The sequence below is a fragment of the Belonocnema kinseyi genome, chromosome 6, assembly GCF_010883055.1.
Source record: "Belonocnema kinseyi isolate 2016_QV_RU_SX_M_011 chromosome 6, B_treatae_v1, whole genome shotgun sequence".
Lineage (NCBI taxonomy): Eukaryota > Metazoa > Arthropoda > Insecta > Hymenoptera > Cynipidae > Belonocnema > Belonocnema kinseyi.
In genome coordinates this window covers 100,867,371-100,879,760 of record NC_046662.1, presented here as the reverse complement: position 1 = coordinate 100,879,760, position 12,390 = coordinate 100,867,371, and the positions used below count along the sequence as shown (strand labels likewise).

Genomic DNA, 12,390 nt, shown 5'->3' with positions numbered 1-12,390 from the left:
ATATGTTTACCCGTTGATTTAACGAAGGGTAAAATCCTCGATAATATAGAAGATTTATTATTGTGTCAATTATTTTAAAATATGAAAAACATTTTCAATCTCTTGTAAAAAGCGAACATTGAACTGATAAGAAAATAATGGTCTTTATAGATTAACGCAGCTGAATTGGAAGACATTCTGACAACAGGGCAGGCACGATTTCCTGGTGCGCCTTTAATCTGGTTAAAAGACCTAGTCGCATTCTTGAACAAGAAAATTCCCCTGGAAGCGATTGATCCAGTCTTTGCTGACAAGCCCGAGGATTATCCAGCAAGTGTAGTTCCAAAACCAGTCCGAGTCATTTTAGAAAAAGCAATCGAAATCAGCGGATCGCAGAATGTTCAGCTCTTCTATGAATTTAATTTGACTGCAATGGCGACCGATATCGTCAAAAGCTCACCTGTGGTTGGCTACAAAATATTTATACAGCTCTTGGCAAGATTCAATCCTGAAATGACAATAACGAGTATTCCTAAATTAGTAACACTCCGAAATTCTTATCAGAATAGAAAGCCCATAGGTTTATCCTTAATTTGGGCGCTTTCCCAAAGTGGAAAAGAAAATTTAACTGTCGGATTGTCGGTTTGGCACCATGTGATGGCTCCTATGCTGGAAGCCAAAAATTATGCTAGTTATGTTTCGCAAATACTCAAAGATTTAATATCCCAAAACACAAATGTAAAGAGCATCGACGTGAAAGCAGAATTTTATTTAAATATTGTGGATGATGTTATTTCTGGAAAAATTAACATTGGGCCTGTTTACGTAAATGAAATCAGACCATCAATTGATAAGTTAAGAGTGGGTATATTATTCATAAATATAATTTTGTTATTGATTACACAGGCCGACAAAAGTCAATTTCTGTTTTGTATCATCCCGCCTCGATTCTTTTTCTCCGACATATGGCATATTAACCACTTCAGTTTTAAACTTAAAAATTACCATAGCAGACGAAGAAGGAGAATAAAATTGTATTATTCGATTTTTGAATTTATCGAAACCAAATTTAAGCTCAGATTTTCAAAATCCAAGATGGCGGATCTTTATTAGTTTTTTAGTATGAAACTGAAATTGTTAATATGCCATATTTCGGAGAAAAAGAATTAGTGTGTAATGCCCTAAAATGGAAATGAAAGGTCAAACGGAGTTCTAAACGATGGCCTTCATTTTTGCTATATCAAAATCCTTCGGGGTGACCTGCTTCGGTCTTTGGGTGCAAACTTTGTCGGCTTGTGTTATATAAGTCCTATTAAGAAAAAATTTATCAGTGGAGTTGATCATCATTGTTCAGGAAATGGTATTCAAATCTACAAATCTAAAATGTCGGTCGTTATTTGAAACACTGATGGCAAAACTAACACCGAAGTCTAGTGTAAATTACAGAGAAGAACTTGTGCAGGCACTGGTGGCTTGCTTAATTAAAGATTCGCAATGTCTGGGCGTTTGGAAAACTTTGTACAGTAAAAATTTATACCAGTCTGACTTGCTTCTAAAGAATATTAGTAAGTAATCTGTCATATTTTCTGAGCAGTTTATTATTTATACTTTTTAAATTATTTTGAATTTAACTCTGTGATTTTACCTTACATTTTTTTCAAAATTGAAATATTCTACATATGTACATGAAAAAATCTAGCTCAGTAATTAATTTGTATTTTCAGGTTCCCATTGGAATACTTTGAAGGGAATTAATAGAAACAATTCATTTTTGGAGTTGATTGAGGCATTACAATTAACGCACAAGAAAACTAAAAAGAACAAAGATATCCTCGCAGGAGAATGCAACAAAACGTGTGAAGTAAGTATCTTTTCTATTGTTATTAAGAACTAAAATTGAGTAGTATTATATAAAAATCGAAATATATCAGTAATTCGAACGAAATTAAGGGGCATTTCCTGACATACTAAGTATGGAAAATTACTAAAACATAATACAGCTACGGCAGGGCTTACCAGAAGGCAGCCCTAATAAATCTTGTCGTTCGACTGGTTCCTATAACCCTTCACGGTCATTATAGAGTAGAGTTTACACTCTTCAAAATAAAGAAGAAGGGATTTTGGCCGCCGTCGTTTTTCTTTATTCTTTTTGAATTTGAATTAAGAACTCTCCAAATTTTTCCACCTTTTTAAAGCTTTAATTTGAGGTTTAATTTGCAGACAATTTGATTCACTTTGTAAATAAAAAATGCCATTGAAATTGGAAATGAATTATGTTGTAAATTCGAGTACAAAAGTTCAGATCCCCCGGCGTGAATGACGGCGAGACGTAATTTACCTCTGCGAGGTATTCCCGAGACCTGTCATAATTCCAAGTTCCAGCGTATGTCGTAGTCAAAATTTAGTAGACATCCTGGTCCATATATTACGTAATATTAAACAGAGGCGACTATATTTTTATTACGCCCATGTTAAAACTACTTGCTAGGCCAGACAACGAATTGTTTTATAAAGGAAAAAAACCGTAACAGGCTGAATATTAGCGAAAATCCTTTTCCATGTTCTGTTAATGATTATAAAATAAAAAATCTAAATCGACTAAGCAATGGCTCAACATTTTACATTAAAAAATGGTAGCCATGATGTGCTTTTTGAGTTTATTTCGGAAACTGCTCATTTTGCTCAGACAATATTTTGACAATATTTCGCTCAGAAAATAGGGAAAGGAGGCATTTTTGGGATTTTACGCTTTTACACCTGTAAGCTACAGTTTTACAGAAAATAAGTCCTAATTATAGATGTGAGTATTATTAAGATTTATATCCAACGGAGTACATGCAGAATTATGATAACTTCATTACTTCATTTAAGGCCATGTGATGAGTGTAACAGCTGATCAAGTCAGCCCTAAGATCAATATTTTTTCATCCATTTTTCATCCATTTCATCCATTTTTCATTCTCATGGAATTCTCCCCCTCCCGTCGATTCAAGCCCGCTCGCCCAAGTTAGGATCGCATGTCTAGTCCCTTGTTTCCTATTTCCATGGAAGTTGTCTACTCGTTGCGCTAGTGCTGCTTTGACACAGCTCATACCAGACTGATTCGTACGTCAGACCAAATATGTTTATTTTCATTTCAAGTGCAAACATTAGTTTTTGCATTATTGGTGCATCATGTTTGTGAGCGATTTTTGTTGTTTTGTCCCACTTAGATAAATATAAACCTCATAACTAGCCCATTGACAACATTGAAAATTGCTTGCAGCATGGACATAGGAAACACGGGACTAGGCATGCCATCCTAACTTGGCGAGCGGGGTTGAATCCACGGGAGGGGGGAGAATTCCATGAGTGGGGAGAGCTGCCATATTACGATGTGCCATTTGATTATGCGCACGAGCATTTTTGCCGACAAACTGTGCATGAAAATATAAACATGTGGGCGATGCCATGTTTGTCGCGGGACATCAAAAGGTGGTGGTCCTCCCCCCTCATTGCATCACCCCCGCAATGGCATGCCTAGTCCCTTGTTTCATATGTCCATGGTTTGCAGGGTTTGACAACAGCACGGTCGGTATTTCTCCAAAATATAAATTAAAAAAACAACTTTTTTCACTATTCTAATTATTTAGGACCAGAATAGTTGGGAAAGAAAAATCGAAGACCAGGTTTGGTCACGTGACCCTCTCGTCACATGGCCTTAATGTTGTTTTTTTTTACTAACGTTAACGGTCTTTTTGGTATCGCAACTTCCATACTTAAAATTCATGCTTCGTAGAAAAATGATTTCATATTTCAACAATGCGTCTGCAAATTTTTAATACGTTCTGAACATAATGTAGAATTGTATAAACACATTTAATACAACGATATCTGATTGCTTTGAAAGCGGAAAATTCTGAGTGCCATCGTAGGTGCTAATGATGCTCATCTCTTCTATTGTGAATATTCCACTGTCCTTCCTCGAAACAGGCCAATTATAAGACTTATCTATTTGCTTACTATTCATTCTGAGTACTATCAATTTTCAACATATCGTCAACAAGACTATTTTAATTATCTGTACAAAAAACGACACTATTGGGATTCTTTTTGGAACTGAAAAAACAATTTTTAGGATATCGGGCTGATCGAAGCTACTATGAAATACATTCACATAAGTCAGTCGACTTCTTATTTTTCCACTGGTATATAAGTCTAAAAACTGTCCATTTTGAAAATGTTGTTGAAAGAGACTATTTTCAATAAATGTACAAATATGGATATAATCGGGATTTTCTTCTGAATTAAAAAACAGCTTCTAGGATACCGCGCTGATCGGGGCTAGCATGAAATTCATGCACGTACTCAGCAGCTTTTATTCGAATAACAAAATTTTTTCCCATATGCTAAATCTCGGATTTCAACTACGAAAAGTTTACATTTTTGGTCACTCTGAAACAGGGAGGTAGAAAAAATGGGGCTCGCGAGGTTCAGCTTTATGAACTAAACCCTTCCAACTAAGATTTTCTTTAAAGAGGTCGTACAATTTCTCTCAGTTTTCCATCGAAAAAATAAACTGGTAGATCCTAAAAATGGGCAGTCAATCCTGTGCCAGACTGCACCTGTGTATTGTTGATACCCCCTGCTCTAGAACTTTTTTTCATACATTAGATACCATCGTTGCATAATTTTTAAGAAAATGGGATTTTTATTTAATTCCGTCAACTGAATTATTGTTCGAGAGTCTAACGTATATATTTGAATATTTTAATTTTATTTTCCTTTTCATTTACAACTTTATTTTGTATTTTTTTTCACTGCACTATTCGCAACTCAGGCAAACAGGCGTCGACACAATCAGCGTTAGTTGCGTGTATGTATATATATAGATTTGTAAAAGTTTGTATTATATTTTTTGTAAATAAGTACAAAAAATAAATTATCTGATTGAATTGATTTTAAAATATGATGCATGTAAAACATATTTCTTTATGCTTCTATAATATATATTTCGAATTAACTGTTCCATGCTATATTTTTTACCGAAAAACAAAGCTCTCAGACAGAAAAGTTAAAAAAATATACAAAATGTATATTTCGCTTATCAATGCATTATTTCGAAATAAAGCAAAACCTTAGAAATAGAAAAGTACAGTTGACAGGGTACTTCATAGCTTTAAAAGAGGTTAATTTTTTGTCTCTCGACATTAAAATGTACTTAGTATCTGCGCGGCGGCTTTCCGAAATTTCCTATTTCAAAGTATTTTTCACACCGTCACATAAAATACCTTTTTAGAATACTAACATATCTACTTTTTTTTTTGAAAATTTTCAAGTGCATTATCCAAATATGAAACAAATGTTTAACGAAGTATGAACGAAAATCTAAAACGATTACTATGTCAAAAGTACTGTGAAAAATAGGACGATTTTTCAGCAATCTTTAATAAAATAATAGATTTATTGTAATTTTGCATATACTGCGTGAGAAATAGTCCTTAATCGTGATCTAATTTGCATTTTGGAATTCTTTTCTGGATAACTGTAGCTGACACGTGTACAAGCGTAAACCAGGAAAAATGAATCGTTTTTCCTAATTTCTAAGCAAACTATTGTATTCATGTTACAAAAAGAATAATTTTTTTTTTAGAAGAAAGAATTCTGTATATTTTTCTACGGAAACTTATTTGTACTAAAATGAGCCGTTTCAGATATAAACTCGAAAACTGATAATCGCCCCCCTTTTTTAATATAAATTGTTTATCCATTGTTCAGTCAATATCATGCTTTTACAAGTTCTTCGTTGCCTGGTCTGATGCCTACACTTCCTATAGGGTAAACGTTACGTGGGGGGGGGGGGGGGGGGGATATATGAAGGCTCACTTAATTTTTTTTTTATCAACTTTGACTTCCAAGTCATTTAAATGTTTTATCAACATTTGTTTGCTAACAAGATATACATTTTTTGTGATATATCAGTATGCTAGATCGGAAAATTGACCAAAAATGAAACTCATGATATAAGGTTGTTTATAATAAAAGAATCGCTCAAAAACTACATGCAACAGATCAAAAGATTTTGCTATCTACCGTTCAAAAGTTCTATATTATATTTAGAAAATGATGCATGGATTGCTAATGGAAAATCTCAGCAACAGGTTGCTAAATCTAAACGATGCTGAATCCATACAGAAATCATCTAAAAGAACAGTTAAGACGAAAGTGGAAAATGCAAATTTATCAACAGTTTAGAGAAATTTCGAAAAACAGAGAAAAATAAAAGAAGCGCGGTAGACAAACTAAAGCAAATTATACAGAAGAGAAAGTCTAGCGTTATAGATTCCGTCGTTCAGAAAAAAAGAAAAAAATTTTTTTCGTTCGCTGAGTTTCTTAAATACATGTAATTTCCTTTAAAAGTTCAAGATGTGTATATTTTTTCAAGTTGTGAACCAAAAAATGTTCTTATAAATCTATATTTAACATAGACTTATAAAATTTGTATGCATAATTAAGAATAACGTGTGGAAGTTAAATCTCTATTTTAAGATGATTCTGTTCCTTGAGTCAACGTTATTATTATTATTATTATTCTGGGTTGAGACCGCAACAGCCCCTGACGCTTGGGTGATCCAGTTGAGTCCCCTTATAAGCCTTAAGCGTGGCCCCAAAGCCCTCCCCATAGGGAGAGGACCGCAGCCACGCTGTTAGCTGATATTACAGACTCATTGATACAGTAACTGCCTGTGAGTGTTACACGTTTCCCCGCAATCGCAGGGCAGTGACAGAGTATATGAGTAGAAGTCTCATTATCCTTTCCGCACAGATGACAGAAGTGAATTTCTTAAAGCTCTATCTTATGTCTGTGATACCGGAGGTTTCCGTGTCCTATAAACATTTTTGTTAGGACCTTGACTTCATTCCGCCCGAGCTTGAGTAGCCCAAGAGTGTTTTAGAGCCTGTCTGGAGCCAGAGACTAAAACCCACTCATTCTGATGTTCCTCGGTCAGCCAACTGTTAATATCTTCAGTTAATAACCTGCTGGAAATGCCTACAACTGGCTCGGGTCCAGTACAATTTTATTTTGCTGCTAGCTTTGTTAACCTGTCCGATATCTCATTTCCCTTGATGCCGCCTTGTGCAGGGATCCACAGAAGAGTGACTCAGTTTTCTGTCACTAGCTTATTAATGGCCTTAAAGCACTCCCATACTAGTAGTGACGTGGTCGTTGTTCCATTTAGGACCATTAAAGCAGTCCTGCTGTCCCCATCGCCATTGTGAAGACTTCCATTCCTTCTACGATATACATTGGCTCCAGCGTTCCCTTTGTTCCTGGAGCCATCTGTAAACCAGTAGTGTCCATCAATGTGCAGTTAGCCTCACCGTGAACCCATTCCTCTTTCGTGGATAGGCTAACTCGGTACTTCTTGTCGAAGAGGTAGTGATATGTGGACATCTTGTCCCTGAGCATGCTCAGTGTCGGCCTCCTCGCGATGTCGATTGGTATCCGCATAACTGTCGAGATACTGCTATCGTTTGCCATATCTAATCAGGATCAGTACCCTGATCCTTTCCAGTTGAGAGTTCACAGTAGACAGTTCGAGTCTGCTCAACCAGACAACCGCTGCATAGGTTATCTTGGGTTGCAGGATCGCTGTGTAGATCCACATAAGTGTCTCCGGTTTCAAGCCCCAGCTTTTCTCTATGGCTCTCCTACAGAGCCAGAGGGTTGATACTAGCTTCTTGCACTTGTTTTCCAGGGACCCATTCCATGATAGCTTCTTATCCAGAATGTCTCCTAGATATGTGGCTTGTCCTTTTATTTCCAGTTATTGTCCAGTTTCAATGTACTCGTGGTTCCCCACTTATACCTTCTGGTGAATATAACTGCATCCGTCTTACTGGGATTGACTGATAGTTCAGTCTTCTTATACCATGAATCTATTATTCTTAGTGCTTGCTGAATTACTCTGAGGAGCCCATCCAGATGCTGGCCGCGCACGATAACCAGTATATCGCCTGCATAGCCTATAACGCGGTGGCCCTGACTCCTGAGCAAATGAAATATTTCATCCCCTACTAGGCACCACAGCAAGGGCGATAAAACACCTCCTACGGTCATCCCGAATCAAAGGTTCCAGATAAAGTGATATCACCGTTAGTCGTGATTAGATTCCTATTGGCCAATATGTGGCAGGTCCATTCCACGACTGCAATAGCCACATCGTGTGTGATCATGGCCGCCCTGATCACCTCTCCAGAGGTGTAGTTCAAGGCTATCTTTGACAGATATATCCTTCGGATATATCTGTCCACGAGTCTTTTCACTGTTTTTAGTATGAAAGATGTGAGGCTAATTGGTCGGAAATCCTTGGGTGAAGTATAACCGACCCTGCCTGTTTTCGAAATGAAGACTACTCTCGCACCCCTCCATGCCGTCGGAACATAACCCAACGACAGACTAGCCCTAGCAAGTCTCACAATCGGCCCTATAATGATCTCACCAACTCTCTGTACGAAGACTGGATATATGCCATCCGGACCAGGAGACTTGTAAGGACTGAAGGACTTTAGGGACCACCTGACCCACAAAGTATGGTGGGAGTTAGCATCGCACCCCAGCAGAACAGGAAGACCCCTTACTTTGCAGTAGTCCACCAGTGTACGTACCTAGACTGATGGATTGGTATCGCTGTCATATGGAAAGTAAGCCGATCCCATGACTAACGTTTCTATTTCTATAAGAGCCGTAACTATCACCATCAGGTCTTTAGAACATAGCTCAAGCAGCGGGACGACGTTGACTCCCTTCGCTTTTGTGTAAGCCCTTGGATTGACCGCCTTGGGGTCCCTGTAAAAAAACCAGCCCCCCCCCCTAAACCCCTAATGTTATCTCGAACTAGCCAGGGTTCCTAAATTAGTGAGATACCTGTGTGCCTTGCAGCCATTCCCCTCTGCAAGAATTCAGAGGCGCCTTTGCTGTGAAGCAAGTTAATTTGGGTGGTGGTTAGACCGGGAGCAGTCATTTAGGTCTGATCCTGATCTTCCTGTCCACTGATAGGCTCCTCCTACTCCTAGCTGGCAACCTTAAAATCCACCCTCCAAAGTGGTAGAAGGGCCTGTTGTTGAGGACTGCAAGAGCCCTCATCTGAAACTCAGGAATTTGCAAAACTAGAAGATGTTTGATTCCTCCAGCTAGGACGCTGTCTTAAGTGAGGGCTTGAATCCCTCCAGCCAACCACAGACGGGTCTTCCAGTTTACCTGGGAATCACGCCGTAGCCTTGACCATCTTCTGGAGCAACTCAACTCCACCCACTTTAAGAGATGCGGCTTCCCAAGGCCTTGTCTCGACCACAGCCTTGTGTAGCCAAGCTTTAGCCGCTGGGTCAGCTGCCACAAATACAAACATCCCTCCCCTGCAGACGGAGGTCTTGAATTTAGGCCATTGATCTGGGGACACTCTTTCGACCGCCCTCCAGGTAGCCTCCCTGAAGAGCTCAAACTGCTCTGTAGTGAGCAGCAAGTCCGGGTAGCTCGTATCCATCACCACCATCGCCAGAGGGTCAGTCCTCTGAGCTGCTGTCAGTTCAGCCCCCGACTTCTCCCTGTTCTGCGGCTGCTGGACCGCCTTGTGCCTCTTCACAATGATTAATTTGCTTCGTGAAGATAAAAAAAATTGACTGAATAGAATAATATAACTATATAGACATGAATAAAAATAAATATAGCATTTCCTTAAAACCCTTTTTTCTTCTTTACTACATGTATCCCTTTTTTGTGAAAAACCGCCCTATTTCCCCTTTTTTGTGCTTATTTTATACTGTGCACTCTGGTATAAGCATAGGACCTGAAGTTGGACAGGGATAAAACATGACGTTGAGTGGTCAAATTGCATCATGAAAAAATCATAAATAAATTTAAAAACTGCTTGAAGTCTTTACTATTTCAGCACAAATAAATCTCAAAGGCGTAATTTGATGACAATAGTATTTTCTCAAGCTTTTTATTAAATATTTATGTCAAAAAACAATAAATGCATTAGAATCCCGGTACAAGGACTCCAGATGTTGAGAGATTCCATGAAGCAGAGAGAGACACTGTGAGCTTAGCAGAGTTGTGGAATTCCGTAGCCACTAAGTGGGCAGTGCGAACACGAGCGCACATATTTCGTTTTTATTACAAAAAATGCTGATTATTTCATTTTCAAAAATAAGTTTTTATTTTTGAAAAATGTTCATCCTTTAAGATAACACAAATTTGTATTCGAAAATGAATGGGAAGCATGTAGAGGTACTGCGCTTGCGTTAGCTATGCATAAAGGAAACACGATGCGATATTGTTGCCATCGTAATCGGCTATCCAATCATGTTTCTCTTACGCATCGTAGCGTAAGCACAATCTGTTTACATGCCTAGTCGGGGTAACAGTACTGGCGTGATGTCATAAAAAGAACTAGAGGCGTGTGAAGCCGCTCGGAACATTGGTTCAGTGATGCCAACGTTATTAAAATGAATATGTGCAGCGTTGTGAGTGGTTGCGGAGTGAAGTACGTCATCGATGACGTCAAGGGAACCACATTTTTCATGACGTTTTTCGCAGCGATTTTACTGGACACAAAACCCGCTTGTAGTAGCAGGACCTCCAGGCTCCCTGAAATGCAGAGGCGTATGCAAAAAAAATCGGGGGGGGGGGGGGGGGGGGGGTATGGTACGTTCAAATTTTACATGATGTATGTGGCAATAGTAAAAATGAAGAAAAAAAAACAAATTTCGAGCAATTAGGAGTCAAAACACTTCCCGCGAAAAAATTCTAGTTTATCAAGAGAAAATCCATTGAAAAGAAAAAAGGTTGATATGGAAAAGAAGGACTGTTTGGGTAATTGTAAAATTGTCGTCCGGTGAAAGTCGTACTTGAAATATGAATATTATTTTATTTCCAAAAACCTGTTTAATATTTTGGAAAGGTTAACATTCCCGATGATTCACTTAAAGTGCATATTAAAAATTGCACGAAATGCAGAAAAAGTGATATGTGGGTTAGGTTATGCGCGCGCAGGGACAAGTATTATTAATAAAAAATTCCAAACTATTTAAGCGGACAATTTCTTCATTTGAAGTACTCAAAAATAAAGAGCAAGTTACAGTACTCAAAGTAATACTTATAAATTGTAAGATTTTAACATTAAAGCTTAAAAATGTTTTTATTCGAACTCTCAATAAGTTATTACACGTTTAAAATGAAAGCTTTTGCAACTTTTTAATTTGACAATTTAAAAATAAATACTGCTAAACCGAAAACTTTTAAATACTTCTACAAATTAAATAGTTCAAAGATTTTTTGTTATAAAATGTAAACCCATGCTCCCATTTCCAATATTCTAAATTGAAGAAATTTCAAGCAACATTAAATCCGAAACATATTGATAATGATAACAAACGAAAATAATAGTTTTAAGAATTAATAATTCTTCAATTGTTATTTAAACATTAACATTTAATACAATACTTCATTAAGTATTCAATTCATTTAAAACTGTATTTTTTTGAGAATTCTTTATCGACCTTTTTTATATGTTTTTATCATCATGGATAATTTCATTTTTATGTAAAATACTATTTTTCTACTATTTCAAATATGCGAATATACGTGATATAAACATAACCTGCATTCTATTTAACGGTCAACAAATTGCAGCTTTTTACCTTTGGTCCTTTTCTCGACACAAAATTTTGTACTAAGAAATACCTTCGCAATAATAACCGAAGCGCTATTTTCACCTCAAACAGGCATCAACAGTTATAATCGGTTTATGTTTGGCAGTGTCTGCTGTTTCCCGTATTTTTTGGTTGCATATATAAATTGTGATTATTTTTCATTTTTATCCAGTAATATTTTGAGTCATCGACCAAAATTATTTATTTTAAAATTTATGTCCACTTCACCAGTCAGTTTTTCCTTCTTTAGAAGTTATTATACTTCCATGTAAATATAAATATACTTTCGGTATTAAAAATGATCATATTAGTATATGAAAGTACATTTTTCAAGCAAACATAAACTCTAAAAAAGCAAAATTGTGCACCAAATTCGCACAAGAAGGATTAGAAAGAATTATGTTCTTTAAAAAACTGTTTTTAAAAATAATTACTGAAGAAAATCAATTTGTGCAAAAGAATTGCACAAAAAGAGTTAAAATAAAATAAATATATTTTCAAATAACATTGTAAAACGACTTGTTAGGGACAGATATATGACTTATATGTTCTAATATGTACTAATATGTTCTTTTACTGTTCTTACAAGTTCGATTCCTGGTCAACCATAAAAATATGAATATACGAGGGTGGATTGATAAGTTTCCGGCCTGACCAAGAGATGGCGCCACTAGGCCTACCTTGAGGTGGCGTTCTATAGTACCATCCTTAGATAGC

At 36.9% G+C, this 12,390-nt stretch overlaps 1 protein-coding gene across 1 annotated transcript in view; it reads left to right on the top strand.

The window, feature by feature from the left end:
* The window catches only part of LOC117175717 (transmembrane protein 214-B), a 48,954-nt gene that overhangs the window by 7,704 nt on the left and 28,860 nt on the right, over nt 1-12,390 (top strand). Inside the window, exons 4-6 of the mRNA XM_033365494.1 lie at nt 151-840; nt 1,334-1,544; nt 1,704-1,840. Coding sequence (XP_033221385.1) covers nt 151-840; nt 1,334-1,544; nt 1,704-1,840 — 1,038 coding nt within the window. The remainder of the gene's footprint in view (nt 1-150; nt 841-1,333; nt 1,545-1,703; nt 1,841-12,390) is intronic.